This window comes from Neofelis nebulosa, chromosome 17 (genome assembly GCF_028018385.1).
Source record: "Neofelis nebulosa isolate mNeoNeb1 chromosome 17, mNeoNeb1.pri, whole genome shotgun sequence".
Lineage (NCBI taxonomy): Eukaryota > Metazoa > Chordata > Mammalia > Carnivora > Felidae > Neofelis > Neofelis nebulosa.
The window spans coordinates 59,454,675-59,470,294 of record NC_080798.1 but is presented as its reverse complement, the minus strand read 5'-3'; the positions used below and the strand labels follow the sequence as shown (position 1 = coordinate 59,470,294).

At 63.0% G+C, this 15,620-nt stretch overlaps 1 protein-coding gene and 1 long non-coding RNA gene across 2 annotated transcripts in view; one reads left to right on the top strand and one right to left on the bottom strand.

The window, feature by feature from the left end:
• FOXF1 (forkhead box F1) lies at positions 1 to 3,053 on the bottom strand. The gene is made up of 2 exons (XM_058707147.1): positions 1,771 to 3,053; positions 1 to 333 (listed from the first exon to the last, which is right to left on the bottom strand). Exons 1-2 carry the CDS (start codon positions 2,924 to 2,926, stop codon positions 173 to 175), a joined length of 1,317 nt encoding a protein of 438 aa, XP_058563130.1. The 5' UTR covers positions 2,927 to 3,053; the 3' UTR covers positions 1 to 172.
• Positions 3,054 to 5,653: 2,600 nt separating this feature from the next.
• LOC131499279 (uncharacterized) overlaps positions 5,654 to 15,620 on the top strand; it is a 46,354-nt gene continuing 36,387 nt past the window's right edge. Inside the window, exon 1 of the long non-coding RNA XR_009255789.1 lies at positions 5,654 to 6,747. This is a non-coding gene — a long non-coding RNA (uncharacterized LOC131499279). The remainder of the gene's footprint in view (positions 6,748 to 15,620) is intronic.

Here is a 15,620-nt window from a genome sequence, read left to right as displayed (position 1 = left end):
AGCTGGGTCTTTCTTTGCCTTGGGGACTCCTTTCCAAATAATCCGGGTGGGTAGGGGTCAGACCCTTGTCTTCTGCCTACGGTTATACCTCAAGAATAGAGCAGTTTCTGCGACGGGTTCCGGGTCCCCGTGCCAGGCCGCCCGTGCCCAGAGGGCCCCGCGGGCTGTGGTCTCACATCACGCAGGGCTTGATGTCTTGGTAGGTGACCTGCTGGTGGTAATAGGAGCCGCTGCCGGCCGAGTGCATGGACGAGGGCGCCATGGTGTTGAAGGAGAAGACGAACTCCTTGCGGTCACACATGCCAGGCGACTGGGAGTGATACCTCGGGATGCCTGCAGAGGAGGGACAGGAGAGCAGGGAGCACAGCGTTAGGATGGGGCCCAGGGCTCCAGGAGGAGAAGGCCGCCTCCAGGCCCGGGCGCAGGGGCCCACTGCCTCCCTACGCCCCACCGAGGTGCCAGAGTCCCAGAGCTCTGGCCTCAGGCGGGTCCAGGCGGCCCGGGGGTTCGGGCCGGGCTCTGTGCTCCAGCAGAAGATCCCAGGACCCCAGGGACAACCACTGCTTCCTGGGTGTCGGAGGCCTGGGCCTCCTCCGCCTCCGTCACCGAGTCCGGGGCTGGGGCTTCCTGAGGCCACAGGGGAAGGGGTGAGGGGGCCGCCGCGGGCCAGGAGACCGCAAGGACAGCCTGGCCTCCACCTCCAGGGCCAGCCCAAGGCTTGTGCCCGGTGCTGGGGCACCCGCCTCCCAACCCCAAAGGCTGCGAGGCCCTGGTACACAACGGGAGGCTTCTCCAGGGGAAGAGCCCCTTGGAGAAGGGCCCCCTGCCCCCTGCCTCGGGGTGAAGAGAGGCAGTCAGAGCCAGGAGTCTGAAGCAGGGCGATCCCCGCCGAGGGGTGGCCCTCCAACCTCCAGGCTGGCTCCTGCCTCCCTTGGGTGGCTGACAGCTGAGCCCTGACAGGCCCCGCGTAGCTCCTCCGAGCCCTTTCCAGAACCAGACCCAGGGAGGCTGGCGGGTGCCAGAGGAGGGTGCCGGGCGGGAAACTGTTCCTCCTTGGAGGCGTCCTCCTTGGAGGGATGAGGAGGAGGGTATCTGGGGAACAGAAAGCCCAGAGCTCTGAAACAAAGAGTCTGTGGGGCCTGCACCTCTAACTCTTGGTCTGGGCCTGGCCACAGCCCCTGTGTGCCTCTGTCACCACAAAATGTGCCCCAACCCGACATTCCCAAGGCCAGGCCTGGTTCCCCAGGAGCCCAGCGTGCTGGGCCTCTGAACACCCGGCCCAGGCAGCTTGGGGCCTAACTCTCCCTGTGAGCCCAGGCAGCTTTCCGGTGGGGACTACGGAGCCAGGCGGCCAGGGCCGGGCTCCCGTTCCATATCCTGGGAACTTGCTGAGGTGTGTGAGGGGGCTGAGGACCCAAAGGGATGTAAAACATCGGGGTCTGAGTCTTTTTTGGCGAGGAAGGGGCCTACTTGGCCAGACTGGGGGCTACCAGCAGCGGGGAGTTGGAACCGAAAATGAGAAGCAACAATTATCGTGGCCCAAATTGCCCTCCCCCCTGCGCTCACCCCTCAAAGTGGGGGAGGTCCGGCCAAGACGTAGCTTGGCCAGCCGCTGCCTCCCCCAAGCACCGGGGCCGGCACCCCACGGAAGTGGCCGAGAGTTCTCGCCCGGGGCGGTCGGCGGTTTGGGCGCCGGCTCTCTCGGGAGCAGCTCGCCGAAAGGACGTCGGAGGCCCCCGGGACCGGGACAGCCCTGGTCCCCCCACTCACCTTGCAGCTCGGCTGGGGCGTTGTGACTGTTCTGGTGTAGATACGGCTGGTCCAGGGAGTGCGTGGAGAGGCTGCCGGACAAGGGGTTGGCCGTGGGGTTGCAGGGGGACAGGGGCTGCTGCTTGATGTAGGAGGCGCCGCTGTTGAGCGCGGCAGAGGCTGAGGGCGGCCAGGCGGCCGTGGAGCCCGAGTAGACCGCGTGCGGCTCCATGACCCCGCCGGCGGCCGCAGGCAGCAGCGGGGAGGCCGGCACGGAGCTGTCGTGGTGCGGGTACTCACCGGCCGCGGCACCACCACAGCTGCCCATGTACGAGTGGCCGCCGTTGGCGGGCAGGTGTGGCACCGAGTGGCTGGGCAAGGCCATGCCGTCCACGTTGCCCGGCAAGTGGCCGTTCATCATGCCCAGGCCGCCCTCCAGCGCCAGGCTGTTGGGCGGGCACGAGAGGCCGCCCGCGGAGCTCTGGAAGCCGTAGGTGTCCGGGAGGTGGTTGAAGCCCAGCCCGTTCATCATGCTGTACATGGGTTTGAGCGCCTGGCATTTCCTTCGGAAGCCGCGCGGCCGCCGCCGAAAGGAGCCCTCCTCGAACATGAACTCGCTGGCCGGGTCGATGGTCCAGTAGTGGCCCTTGCCGGGCCGCCCCAGGCCCTTGGGCAGCTTGATGAAGCACTCGTTGAGCGAGAGGTTGTGGCGCACCGAGTTCTTCCAGCCCTGGTAGGAGCCGCGGAAGAAGGGGAAGCGACTCTGCAGGAACTGGTAGATCTCGCTGAGCGTCAGGCGCTTGGTGGGCGAGCTCTGGATGGCCATGACGATGAGCGCGATGTACGAGTAGGGCGGCTTCTCGGGGCGCCGGATGCCGGCGTTGGTCTTCTTGGCCTTGGACGGGCCGGACGACGCGGGGTCCATGGCCGCGCCGCCGCCGCCGCCCCCGCCGCCGCCGCCGCCGCCCCCGCCGCCGCCGCCGTGCGGTGGCTGCTGCTTCTCGGGCGCCGAAGACATCGGGTGGCTGCTGCTGCCGCCGCCGCCGCTGCCGCCGCTGCTCTGCGCCGCCGACGAGCCGGGAGGAGGAGGAGGAGGAGGAGGAGGAAGAGGAGGGGGGGGAGGAGGGCGAGGGGGAGGGGGCTGCGCGCGCGGGGCTGGCTGCGCCTCTGCCGTCATCCGCGGCCACTGCTCCGGAGCGGGCCTCGGCGCGCCCTCCCCCGGCCGCCCGCCCGTCCTCCCCGAGGAGCGGCTGGATCCGCCGGCGGTTGGCGCGGGGGGGCCCCCCTCTCTCCAGCTCCCTCCTCCCCCCCTCTCTCTCCTCCCTCTTTCCCTCTCGCCCTCCCACTAGGGAAGGAGCCGAGCGGAGGCTGAGGGCAGCCTCTTTGCCTCAGCCCCGGCAGAGGCCGCGAGGAAGCCCCCTCCCAGCCCGTGTTTTGGGGGGAGGCACCACCTCCGGGGGCCTGCGGCCGTGCGCCCCCGCGGGGAGCAGCTCCCGGCCCCCGCCACCCGTGGCGCTCGGCTCCACGGCTCCAGCCAGGCCGCCCTCACTGCATCTTCTCTCCGCGGCGTCCCGCGGGCCGGACCGAGACCCTCCAGGAGTTCCCTCCCCTCCCTGCCCCCCTCCGAGCCCCGCGTTGGTGGGCGCTTAAAGGGCCCCCACCCTCGCCGCCCGGGGGCCGCCGGCAGAACCGCCCCGCCTCCACCAACCTGGCGAGCAAGTGTTAATGCGCCCTCGGCCCCGCGGCTCGGCCCCGCTGCGCGCAGCCCCCCCCCCCACCCCCCACCCCCCCACCCCCCGCCTTCCCGGCCCCGAGGCACGGGCACCCGGGGCCTTTCCCGATGCGTACAGCCCGGCGGCAGATCGCAGACTGCGGCGGCGGCGGCAGCGGGCACCAGGCCGTGGCCACCGCGGACGCAGCCGGCTCAGCCACGGGTCCCCGCGGCCAGCGGGCGTCCGTTCCCGTGAGGGCCCGCCTACCCGCTCTCCCCGCCCCGGGAAGGACTGCGCTGCGCCCGGGACTTTTTGGACTCGCCCAGAAGCGCGCGAGCAGGCGGGCAGCCGCGGAAAACGAAAGCGCAGGGCGGGTCGCGGCCGCTTTGTCTCAGGCGCCGCGGCCCGGCCGGAGCGAGTGAGAGCTGCCGGGCCTGCGGGGACCAAAACCGCACAGGCTTTCCGAAAAAGCGGCCCCGCTCATTTCTCATCCACGCACTCAGGCACACGCGTGCATACACTGGTGCATGTGCAAACCCTGGAAATGAGAATTCCGGACGTGCAAACTCACACCCATTCGTGAGCGCCCACTCACGCACACCTTGCTCAGGCATGTGCGCACCCAAGTAACGCGCTCGCTCGCTCGCTCGCGCGCGCACACACACCAGGCCCACGGGGCTTGAAATTCGCACCTACTCTCGCTCACGTGTACGCTAGCCAAGTTCCAGTCTGAACCCACATGCTTCCTAGGGGTCCCCCTCCCACACACGCACACAGTGAAAATCCGTCTGGTTGGCCCCGCAGCGTCGGTGTTCTCCGCTTTCCAAGAACAGGTTCCGATTTCTCGTAGATGGTAAAGGCCCTGGCAGGAAGTTTATACGGCTCAACGTAAACACGTTCTGGGGGATTCTTTAATAATAATAGAGAATTCCGCGTGCGCGGGGGGGAGTTGGCCTAACGCCCCTGTGGGTCGGCCTGCCGCCGCCGCGGGGCCTCTGACACTGCGCGCCAGGCCAGGTTCCGGAAGGCAGCCTGCGCGCGGGCGGGCGGGGAGCACAGGCCCTGGCGGCCCTCTCGCGCCAGGCTGTCCGCCGCACGGGGCTCACACGCACGCTGTCCCTCCCAGTCCCGGGGTGGGGGCTGGGGCTGGTGGGGGCGGCCGGGGGCGGAGGGGGGTGTGGGGAACAGTGGCGCCGAGCCTGGGACCGCGCAGGAGCTGGGCGCAGCACACGGCAAGCGGGGACCCAGGTGAGTGCTGTTCGCGCGCTGACTGCGGGGCGCCGAGCCCAGCCTCTCCGGCCGGGGCCCTGGGCCGAGAGGAGGGAGGTGAGGGGTGTTTTTTCACGGGTCGTCGCCAGGAGCCTGGATGCCTCGCCTCGGCGGGAGCTGGGGCCAAAGACAGATGCCGGGCTCGGAGTGCGCCCGCCCCGCGGCGCTTTTCAAAGCCCGCCGTCCTCTCGGGTTCCTCTGGCTTCCTTGTCCCCCGCTGTCCACCCCCCCCCCCCCTCGCTCAGACGCCTTCAGCCTCGGCCGTAGACGCCTCCTCGTCGCCTTCGGGGCGCCTGGCACCTCCGTGCGAGGAGCTGGGGGCTCGCAGGCGTAGCGTGCCCCGCGGTCGCCGCCTTCCCAGGCCGAGTGGCGCTCGCGGGAGAGGAGAGAGTCCCCTTCTCCGTGCTGCGTCTCCGCCCGCCCGGCTCCCCGGCCTAGGGGAAGGGTGTGGGGGACGTGGCCACCTTGTGTGTGGTTGTACCTCTGCGCAGGTGGGCGCGCACAGGCAGACCCACCCCCGCTGAACTCAGCCCAGCCGACATCCACAGGCCACGGGTACCCTGAGCATCCCGCACAGCCTCCGGTACATCTGGGCATCCAACATCCCTCGCACAGCTCGGGCGCCCCAACCCTCGCACCAACGCACAGGCCTGCCCACCGCAGAGGACACACTTTCCGTTAAGTGCACACACCCCTACGCTGCGCATTTGCCCACGCACAGCCAGCCGCGTGTCCACCCGCCGTGGCTCGCGCAGCCCCTCCATTAGCGTGCACACGAGTTCTTAGTTCTCTCTGGCCCTCTCTCCATCAAATTTCTTTTCTTCTTTTCTTTCCTTTCCTTTTCTTTTCTTTTTTTTCTCTTTTTCTTTCTTTTCTTTTTCTTTCTTTCTTTTTTTTTTTTTTTTTTTTGGACCAAACAGCAGCCGCAGGCTAGGAGGCCCTAGCGGTGCGGGGAGGGAAGTTCCCAAGAAGGGGTCGCTGCCGCCAGCTGCTGGGAGATCATCTGGCTTTCAGCAGAGAGGCCGGTGGGGGAGGCTGTCACACTCCCCAGCCAGCTAGGGGTGCAGCCAGCGCGAACCCAGCGGCTCCCAGAAAGCGATAGTAACGCCTCTGTTTTGCTGATGGGGCGCCTTCACAGAGGGGGGTCTATAGAACTTGAAGTGGGGGGGGGACACTTTTTCCACTAGCCCCTTCCCTCCCGGGTGCTCTCCAGTTGGGAGGGGGCTGCAGATGCCATCTTTGGCCGACCCCGCCGATCATTTCCCCCCTCCTGCAAATCAAGATCTTTCACTGGCTCCTCCGGGGGCTCTGGGGGTGTTTTGGGGTAGGGGAGCTTATGCCTTCCCGGGGAGGAAGTGTGGAGTTGGGGCCCCACCTGGCCTCCACTTACCCCTCAGACTCTGACAGCAAACTGGACTCTGCAGGGAAAGCGCAGCGGTTACCTTGCCCAGGGAGAGGGGGCCTGTGGCGGGATCCTCAGGAATGTTGCAGATGGAGGCTCTCCCTAATCTCCACCCAGGAGGGAGGCAAAGGTGGGGGTGTGAGAAAGAGGGCAGATGAAATGAGCCCCCAGCTCTGTAATTTGGAGGGGACCCCCCAGTTGTAGGGAAAGCCACATCCATAGCAAGGAAGGCTTTTCTGTATGCCCCGGAGACTAGCCTCTCAACTCTTACGTTGGCGGGAGAAGCCTCGCTTGACCTTGCGCCTTGGGGTGGGGAAACCGAGGCCCAGTAAGGCCCTGGCCTGGATCAGCCAGCGCTGCCAGGAGAACGCCTCTCCATCTTTTCTCTCTACCCCCCAAGACAGACCATCACTGCATTTGAGCCTCCCGCAGCCGCCTCAGTGCAGGCCGAGAGTGGAGACAATGAATTTAGAAATGCTTCTGTGGCCCCACGGCCCCTGCTTCCCAGGCGCACAGGCCCAGGGACCAGTTGGGAATCTGGTGATGACAAGAGAGTAGCAGCTGTCACCGACACAGTGATAACATCAGGACTTCTCAACCGCTGGCTCTCTCCAGGTGCTGATCCCAACCTTATAAACACCCCCTTGGATGTTCTTAACCTTTCTAAGGGCTGTGAATCCCTTTGACAAACTACTGAAAACTGTATCCTATCCACCCTCCCCCGCTCCAAAAGGCACATACCAGTGACATTCATAGAATGATGTTCAAGGTCCCACCAAACACCGGAGCCTATCCGTGAACCCACGACCTCCCACCCATGAACCCAGGACACAGCTTAAATGCCTCAAAGGTACCTGTTTAACCTTCACAGAAGCCGCTACCAGCTCCTCGTTATCCCTCCCTTTAGAGAGGTTCCCCCCCCCGCCCCCCCCCCCCCCGGGTCCCGCCAGGTTATTCTGAGTCCTGGGTCATCCTGCAGAGCCCAGCTGCAAATCCAGGTCTGACAGCAGAACCAGGAATTAAGCCCCAGGCCACAGGGCAAGGGTCTGCAGCGGGAAAGGCAGAGAGACCCTCTCTCTGCCTGTACACCGGGGATGATCATGGGCCACATTCCAATCCAGCATTCACCATGTAGGGATGTTGCCTAAACTATTTATGCCTTAGTTTCTTCTGGGGGGAGGTGGTTTGTTGGTTGATCGTTTGGTTTTTAACGGCTTTATTGAGCTGTAACTGACACATAACGTTGTGTAAAGTTAAAGTGTACAATGTGTTGATTTGATACATTTATGTGTTGCAAAATGATGGGGGGGGGGCTGCGTCTATTCTGTCACATAGTTACCATTTCTTTTGTGTGGTGAGAGCATTTAAGATATACTTTCTTAGCAACCTTCAAATATGTTGCTTATCGTTTTCAAATGTGAAACAGTATTATTAGATGTAATCATCATGAGGTGTAGGTTTTTCATCTAAAAAGGGGTACAAATAATGGCCGCTATTTCTCAGGGCTGTGGTGTGCATTGGGCAGTCATAGACATAGGCTGTCGTAGAGACAGAAACAGAAGCCCCAGGGCCCATGGGACAGGGGGAGGAAATACAGACAGGGGTGAGCGCAGCATTTTGCTCTTAGTTAGCTTAAAGATCCAGAAAGACACCCCCCTCCATCCCAAATCAAATCTGCACCCCAGCTTTGGCCCCAGGAATCCCCGTGTAAAAACAGACACGCCTGTGCTGTCTCCCACTCCCCAAGCCCAAGGTATTTTTACTGGCTAATTGCTAAGTGAAGCCGCCCGGGGGGTGAGAGTGCGCTACACGTAACCCGAGCAGGGAACCAGATCCAGCTCGGATTGTGCCGGGCCTGCTGAGCGGGAGGGGGCAGGGGCGGAGGCGGCAGCCGACCACCCACTGAGAGGGCAGCCGCCCTGTCCCCCACTACCCCTGCTCTGCATTAGCGTGGGCCCCCCCCCCCCAGCCTCCCTCATCCCTGCTCCCTCGAACCCCTTCCGGATGATGTCCAAAGGCGACACAAGGTAGGGCAGGCTGGACCCCAGGCCTGAGGTGGGCGCTGGGCAGTCAGGAAAGCTGCCTGGCCTGGGAGAGTCAGTAGGGAGGCCCGAGGGGGCAGTGGTGGGGTATGTGGGTGAAAATGTGGCCCTGGGGTTGGGGACTGTGGGGAGAAATGTGAGGGTCAGGAGAGAGGCACCCCCCCTTCCCTGCCTTATAGGATGATTTGTGTCCAAAATACGTGGGCTATTTCTCCGCAGATGCTGGATGTGCACACGTAGCAGGCCAATATGCAGGATATTGTCCAGGAGGCAAAAAAAAAAAAAAAAAAAACCACAGGAAGTAGGGGCATCTGGCTGCCTCAGCCGGTGGAGTACGTGGCTCTTGATCTCGGGGTCGCGAGTTGGAGCCCCACGTTGGGCACAGAGTTGACTGAAAAAGGGAAAAAAAAACCCGCGAGACATCGAGAGGGAGTAGGGTAAGAGGAGGCCCACGGAGACGTGTCCTGTGGGCACTATGGTGCCAGGCAGGTGTATGGCACAAGGTCTGTGTGCACAGAACAGGGTGAGGGCTGCACGTGTGACTTGTTTCCCGTCTCAACATCACAGGATGTGAGTACAGTAGCTCCCCAAGTAACGAGGGCCGTAAGATTCAGTCAACAGCGCTCGTTACGCGCATAGAGTATTTGACTACGCCGTGAGCCGTTCCGCACACAGACGATTACAAGATGTGTATCACACACACACACACACACACACCCCCACACACACACACACACCAGTCCGGGGCGTGCACACAATCTAATGGAATTTTGTAGGCTCTCTGGACCCTGCGATACAGAATTTCACAGACTGCTGCGGGGTGTGTGTATGGTCTCATGGGTCGTGGACGCGAACACGTAAAACGTGTCCAGACCATCGTGGGAGAGGGGTTGGTGTGGCACGTGCCCGGGAGACCCAGGCAGCGTGAACGGAAGGACGTGGCGGGGTCCGAGCGAGAGCTCACGCACGGATCGAAGCTGCAGTGACCACACCGCCAGCACCGTTGAGGCCTGTGTGCCCGGGCCAGTCGCTAGCTCGCAAAGCAAAGCCGTAACTCTGGAAGGGGAGTCTCTTTTCGGCTCAGGTCCCAGGGCAGCGAAGTGACCCTCCTGCGTTATTCTTCTGACCACAGAGTGACTTTTCTGTGCCGTCGTCCTGGCAAGGGTGGGCGGATGGAGGTGTGGGGACAAGGTGCCTCTGTGTTGGTCACGGAGAGGCTGTGGGCTCAGGGCCGTGTGGAAGGAGCCCTGGAAGGGGGGCCCTGAATCACGGGAGCCCCGGTTCCCCGGGCGTGCTGGGGCCACCGGGAAAGCTGATCTGATCGCAGTGCTCACCTCATTCTGGGGTGCTCTCCCCTACCTGTTCCCATCTCTGCGCGTCCAAACTCCAAACCCGCCAGCGCCCTGTGTTGCTCTCAGGTGAGCAGCCAGCCTGATTCTGGGCCCCGCCTCCGAGACGCGACGTTCGGTGACCCCAAGGTGAGGAGGAGAGAGTGGCAGTGCCCTCTGACCTCCACTCAGCTGGGGCCTGGGAACCCCACCCACGGGGACCACCAGGGCCGTGCCGGGGGAGCAGCCGTGGGGAGGGTCGGCACACCCAACCCTCCTGGCGGGTAGTTTTCCCCCTGAGTGGGGACACACAGAGCCCCCCCCCCCCCCCCCCCCCCGCCGACGCTCACATTTTGGTCAAGAGAAGAAGAAGAAAACAGTCTGAGGCTTGGGGCCACGGCCTTGAGCTTGCCCCAGTGTGGGCACTTGAGCCCAGAGCGCGCGTTTTCCATGACGTCCCTCAGTGAGGTATTTGACAACACTGACGCCCAGGAATTGGCGGCTCTGTTCCCTGCGAGATTGTTGGGGGTTCTCTGGCATCAGCAATGCAGGCTGCGCCCCGAAGCAGAGACCGCTCCCGGGTCGCGGAGCGTCCTGGGGCTTCTGTTCCGGATGCCTGGCCTGCCGGCAGCCCTGGTCTCCCCACAGAGGCCTCCCTGGCTGCTGGGCAGCCGTGCTCAGGAAGACGGGGCGAAGACGCTCCTTCCCATGCGTGCGTGCGTGTGTGCACCCGCGGGAGGGGGACGGGGTGCCTCCCAGGCTTAGTTTTCCAACAGAGGACCCACACGGAAGGGGGCAGACGGAAGCCAGACGGTGCAGCAGAGAGGAAGGGGCTTTGGCTCCCGGCAGAGCTCGGTCCTCCTGAGACGGGAGGGGCAGTGCGGTGGGAGGACGCAAATGAATTCTGTATGAGTTTCCAAAACCAGACAGACAGACAGACAGACAACCCAGAGGAGAATATAAATTAAATTTCAAGGGCCAGGTATTTTGTATTTTCTCGGGATTTAGGGAGTGCTAAGACACCACGCAGCACAGCCAGTGGGGAAGGGGGCGTCAGAAGAATGAGGTCGAGGCGCTGGGGGCCAGGCCAGGTGGGGAGACGAAGGGAGACAGTGCTCAGATGTGCTCCTTAATCCAAAGCAGCCCCGTCTGCTCCCAGAAAGCCGCCAGAGAGCCCTCAGAACGTGCCTGCCTGTCGGCTTCCACCACAGCTGCTGGTGCTCTGTGCATCCCCACTCGGGGCATCGGCAGTGGTGAAGACAAGCGTTATTTTTAGGGAGACGACAAAATGGGCCCAGCAGCGGCACCGCCTGGAAGGGAGGGACGGGGGAAGGGGCTTCACCAGCCTGAGGGCTCGGCCCGCAGCCCAGGCTTGCTGAGAAAACGGAGGTGACGCCCTCCTTCCGCGAATGCATCCCCCCCCCGCGGTCTGGCCGGGTCCTTTTGTCCCAGCCGGGTTGTAACTCTGCTGGCACGGGGACCCTGGAGAGGTCTGTGCGTGGGCGCGCGTGGAAGGCACAGGGCTCTCCTGGGCCTGCTGCCTGCACGAAGGGTCCCCGGGGCAGTCAGAGCCGCGTGGGGTGCCGGGCAGCCTGGCCTCGGCACGTAGAGCAGGGAGGTGCAGTTGCCCGGGACACATGGACACCCTCCCCTCCTCAGAGAAGGGCCCGAGGACATGTGGTCATCAGAACCCAGAGACACCTGGAGTCAGAGACACAGAGCAAGACTTCAAGAGACATTCCGATTGCGGGAGAATCGGTTCACACGCGGAGAGACAGGAACAGACTGAGAGCAAAGCCAAGGTTGAGAGAGAGAAACAGAACTCAGGTGGACGGATGGATTCTGCTTAGGGAGGGGGGCATCTAGAACACAGTGGCCCTGGGCCTTGGGGGGGGGGTGGTGGTCAGGCAGGGAGCCGCAGAAGGCAGTGAGGAGTGTTGTGTAAGAGGGACAGAGATGGGGAGGGAGGGAGAGAGGGCGAGAGGCTGGGGCACCCTTCCCCTTCTCTCCTGCACTCGGTCAGTGGCCACTGGGCATGGAAGTTTCTCTGCGTCGTCCGGTTTTCCTGGGAGCGGGTCACAGACCTCATTCCCTTTAGCCCTGGAATGGGGCTTTCCCAGGACAGTGGGGAGGGTCGTTTGGGGGGCCCTTTTGGGGTCCCTGGGGCCGTTTGGAGACGGCCGCAGGTGAACAGAACAGACAACCTCTGCAAATGATTTAATCTCTGGGTGCCTCAGTGTCTGTCTTCGTGTTGAAAGGGGATGAGGTCAGTGCCCATCCACAGAGCTGGCTGAGGACCAGACGAGAAAGCCTGGAAGGGTCCTTGCGGGGTCTGGGGGTGAGGTGAGGGGCCCCCTGAATGAGAACCAAGGCAGAGAGAGCTGTTGGGAGTACGAGTCGTGCCTGATTGAGACTTGGGTCCACTGCTCTGTGACAAGGGTGCTGGTGGCCTTCGTCTCTGTGCTTAGGGCTTCCTCACCTGCAGAGCAGGACCAGGGACAGCAGTTGAGAAGATTAGATCCATGGTCGTTATTAGTGGGAGCACCCCTGCTCCCTCCTCCCTGGTGTTTGGGAAGTAGGGGGTCGAGATTCCTTGTCCCCTTATCGTGGAGGTCACCAAAGGCTGTGGGGCCCCAGCCTAGCGACGTGACTGGACAGAACCAGAGACTTGGTGGAGTGGACACAAAGTAGGGAGTGAGCCCACGTGGCTGGACGGGTTCCTCCTCCTGCCGGCTCCGTTTTGCCATCACTGAAACGGGCCCCGCCGGGCAGTGTGCACGGGATCCTGGCACCCACTTGGGGAGAAGAGCGTCGGGTTGGAGGGGAGCTGCCTCTGGCCCTTTGACGGCTGGGGGCCGATTTTCTGATCCACAGCAGTGATGAGGTCTGGGGGGGGGGGCGTCCCTCCCCACACCGCCAGCACCCTCTGCAGTCAGCAGGCCCCTCAGGGGCTCCCTGCCCTCAGGGTGCGGCCACCCGGTGGCTGGAGATCTGGGTAGCAGCCCCGCCTCCCTGCCGAGCCAGCCCGCGGTGTGACCTCAGGGGGGTTTCTCAACTTCCCCGGCCCCCTTCTACATTTGCATGACGGTGAGAATAAGGTATCTACCCCCAGAGGAGACTCAGTGGGAAGAGCAGAGAAACTGCTGAGCACCTACTGTTTACCAGCGCTGTGCTGAGGAGATGCGGCCGTGGAGCCCATCTCACAGACAGGAAAGCAAGGCACAGCACAGGCAAACAGTGAGGGCTCCGTAAATGTGGCATTGATTAAAGGACCCCTCCCTCCCTCCCCTGAGGGCACATATGGGGTCCCAACTTTGGGCTCCACGGGCCAATCTGGAAGAACAGGGGAGACCGTCACCACCCCCACTTTCCACCACCCCAAACAGCAAAATAACAGCCTCCCGCCTTGGGATCCCTGCCCTGTAACCGCCCCCACCCCCAGGCAAACCTGGGAGTGCAGGAGGGGGCAGACCCCCTTGCCTCCTGCAGCGGTCCCCCCACCCCCGCTTCCCGGCACTGAGGGCGCCCGGCCTGAGCGCCCTGCCAGGGCGGCCGTCTTGCTGGCGGTAGGGGCCCGTTTGTGCAGGCACGAAATCCGGGCAGAGGACTTGGGGCGAGGCTGGCAAGGGAGCGGCCCCGGCTCAGCTCTTGGGACGCCAAGGGGTCCCTCCCCCCAGGAGCGGACCTCCAGGGGATTCCTCTGAGTGGGGTCCCGACCGGCCCAGGCACCAGATCTTTCCCAGGGGAGATTCCAGAGCGCTGCCCTCGTCCGGCGTCGGCTTCTCCTGCCTCCCGCGCCCGCCTGCAGAGCTCCTTCACCCGAAATACGCTTGACTGTTCCTCTTGACTGTTACTGCTTCTGGCCTCTCAGCGCCCTGAGCTTGTTCCCAAGGGGCAGCTGTTACCCTACAGGGTTTAAAAATCCAACGGAGGAAAAGAAAAAAAACCACAAAGTAGCCAGTCAAAGCTTCGAGTCCTTTTATTCTGAAACAGATTTTCTCAATGCCTGAAATACTCCAAATCTTTGAACAGTGCTGGCGCTCAGGGTGTTCCGTGGGGGTCTGGGCTTCCACTATGCACCTCCTTTCTCTACCCAGGCACCGATTAATCTTTCCGTGTGTGTGTGTGTGTGTGTGTGTGTGTGTGTGTGTGTGTGTGTGTTTTACTAATTCGCAATTACCTGCAAAGATTCTGTTCCTGACATGGGAAGAGGTCTTAAGCTCTGCTGTTTTTAAAAGCGTAAATCTGAAAATATTTTAAACGTTTTGTTATATTCCCAAGGTCAAAGTCGATGCTTTTATCTCACTTCTCCCACCGCCCTTGTTGCTGTGAAAGTTTGCGAACGAGTTAGGCCCACGTGGGGGGGGGGGCAGGCACAGCTTCCATGAAAGCTAACTCAATTAGGAATCAAAATCGCTCTTTTTAAAAGAGACCAGTAATAAGTGTCCTGACACCCCCACCGCCCACCGTGCCCACGTTTTTCTCCGGGTTTTTGCGAAGGAGCATTTTCTGAAGCCCTTCACCGACACCTATCTGCCCCTAACCTCATTCCCCCTCCCTCTCGCTCTGTCTCTCTCCTTTGAAGCAGCCCAGACTCACTCCGCTTTGGCGAGTCTGACTCCAGCATTCTTCACGTCGCCTCCCAGAAAAGAACTCTCGGGGGCTGGCGTTCGGCCGAGGCGCTGCACCCGCGGCACAGCGAGCAGGGAGCGCGTGTCTCTCGCGCGGCCCTGGGCCCCCGCGGGGCTCTGGGTGCGTCCCCACTCCGCGTCCTGGCTGGCAGCCGGAGAGGCGGCTCCGAGTCCACCGGGGCCCCGGCGGCGGGAGGGTCCTGGGCAGACCGGGCTGCTTCCTGCCGCTCTCCTTCTGCAACGAAGCAATTATTTTAACCTTGGTTTGGGCTGATGACGGGTTCTGCTTGCGTGATCGCGATGTTTATTTTACTCCGACCATCCCGGGGGAGGGGGTGCGCGCCTGGGCGCTGGGCTGGGGACGCTGGAGTTGCAAATTGGAAACGCTACAGTCGGGGAGGGGTCTGGGGAGCAGTGAGCCTGGCTTTCTCACTCGCTTGGCCCGGTGGGGGCGGATTCAGCCTTCTCCCTCGCGCGCGTGCACCTCTGAGGGGAGAGACTGGGGGCCTGGGGCGCAGGGGCACGCCGAGGATTCATTCGCACTCGTGGAGGGGCGCCTTCTGGAAACCAGTTACGCATGCACATCTCAGAGCCTGGCGCCCCGCTTTGGCCGCGGTGGGACTGGCCAGTCCCGGATCCTGCGGCCGCTGGGGTGTAAGAAGGGAGAGGGGCGGAGGGGAAGGGTCTCAGCGCTGCACTCTGGACGCAACCCAGGTCGCCGCTAGAGGGGGACGCCTAGACTGGAACCAAGGTCCGCGCAGCTGGGGTGTCCCGGATGGGGGGGTTTTCCTCTTGCAAAACCGGGAAGTGCACTTAAACTGCAGGATTGCCCGGGACGCGTTTATAGGGTGGTGGAAAACAGCGGGTACCGAAGACTGTTCATAAGTAAGGAGGAAAAGGACATCAGAAGGTCTGCTACGTGGACCGTTCTGGCCACCTTGTTTGCAGCTGGAATTACCCAGCAAACTGGCTCCGGGCTCCACCTGCCTCTGCCCGACTAGACCGGCCTGGAGCTGATCATGGGGAGCCAGGCTGATTGCCGTCTGGGAGCAGAGTGGAAATGGGGGGGGGGCGGGAGAAGAGGGCAAAGTGCAGACCTAGGACCCCCCCCCCCCACCACCGCCCCAGACTCTGGGAAGCTGTGCTTTGGGAGGAGATCCCCGCAGAGGCCCAAGGAACATGTACATGCACACGTGCGTGTGCGAGGTTCGGGGGGGGGGGGTGGTGGTGGTGCCTGGAACCCAGACCGGGACTGTGTGGACGCAGCCCGGGAGGCTGGGGCACCAAGAGAGCTGCCACTTCTGTGGACGGCAGAGACCCCACCCCTACTGTCACTCTTTCTCCACCAAAGCCTACCCCTGCAGGAGGCCTCCAAGCCCAGGACGGAGGTCCCAGGCAGCGTGTTCCCCGGCCCCCCCAGCTCCGACCTGCACCCTGCCTGGCATCTAGCTGAGCCACCACCACGCGGGTTCCAGCTCCGTTCAACT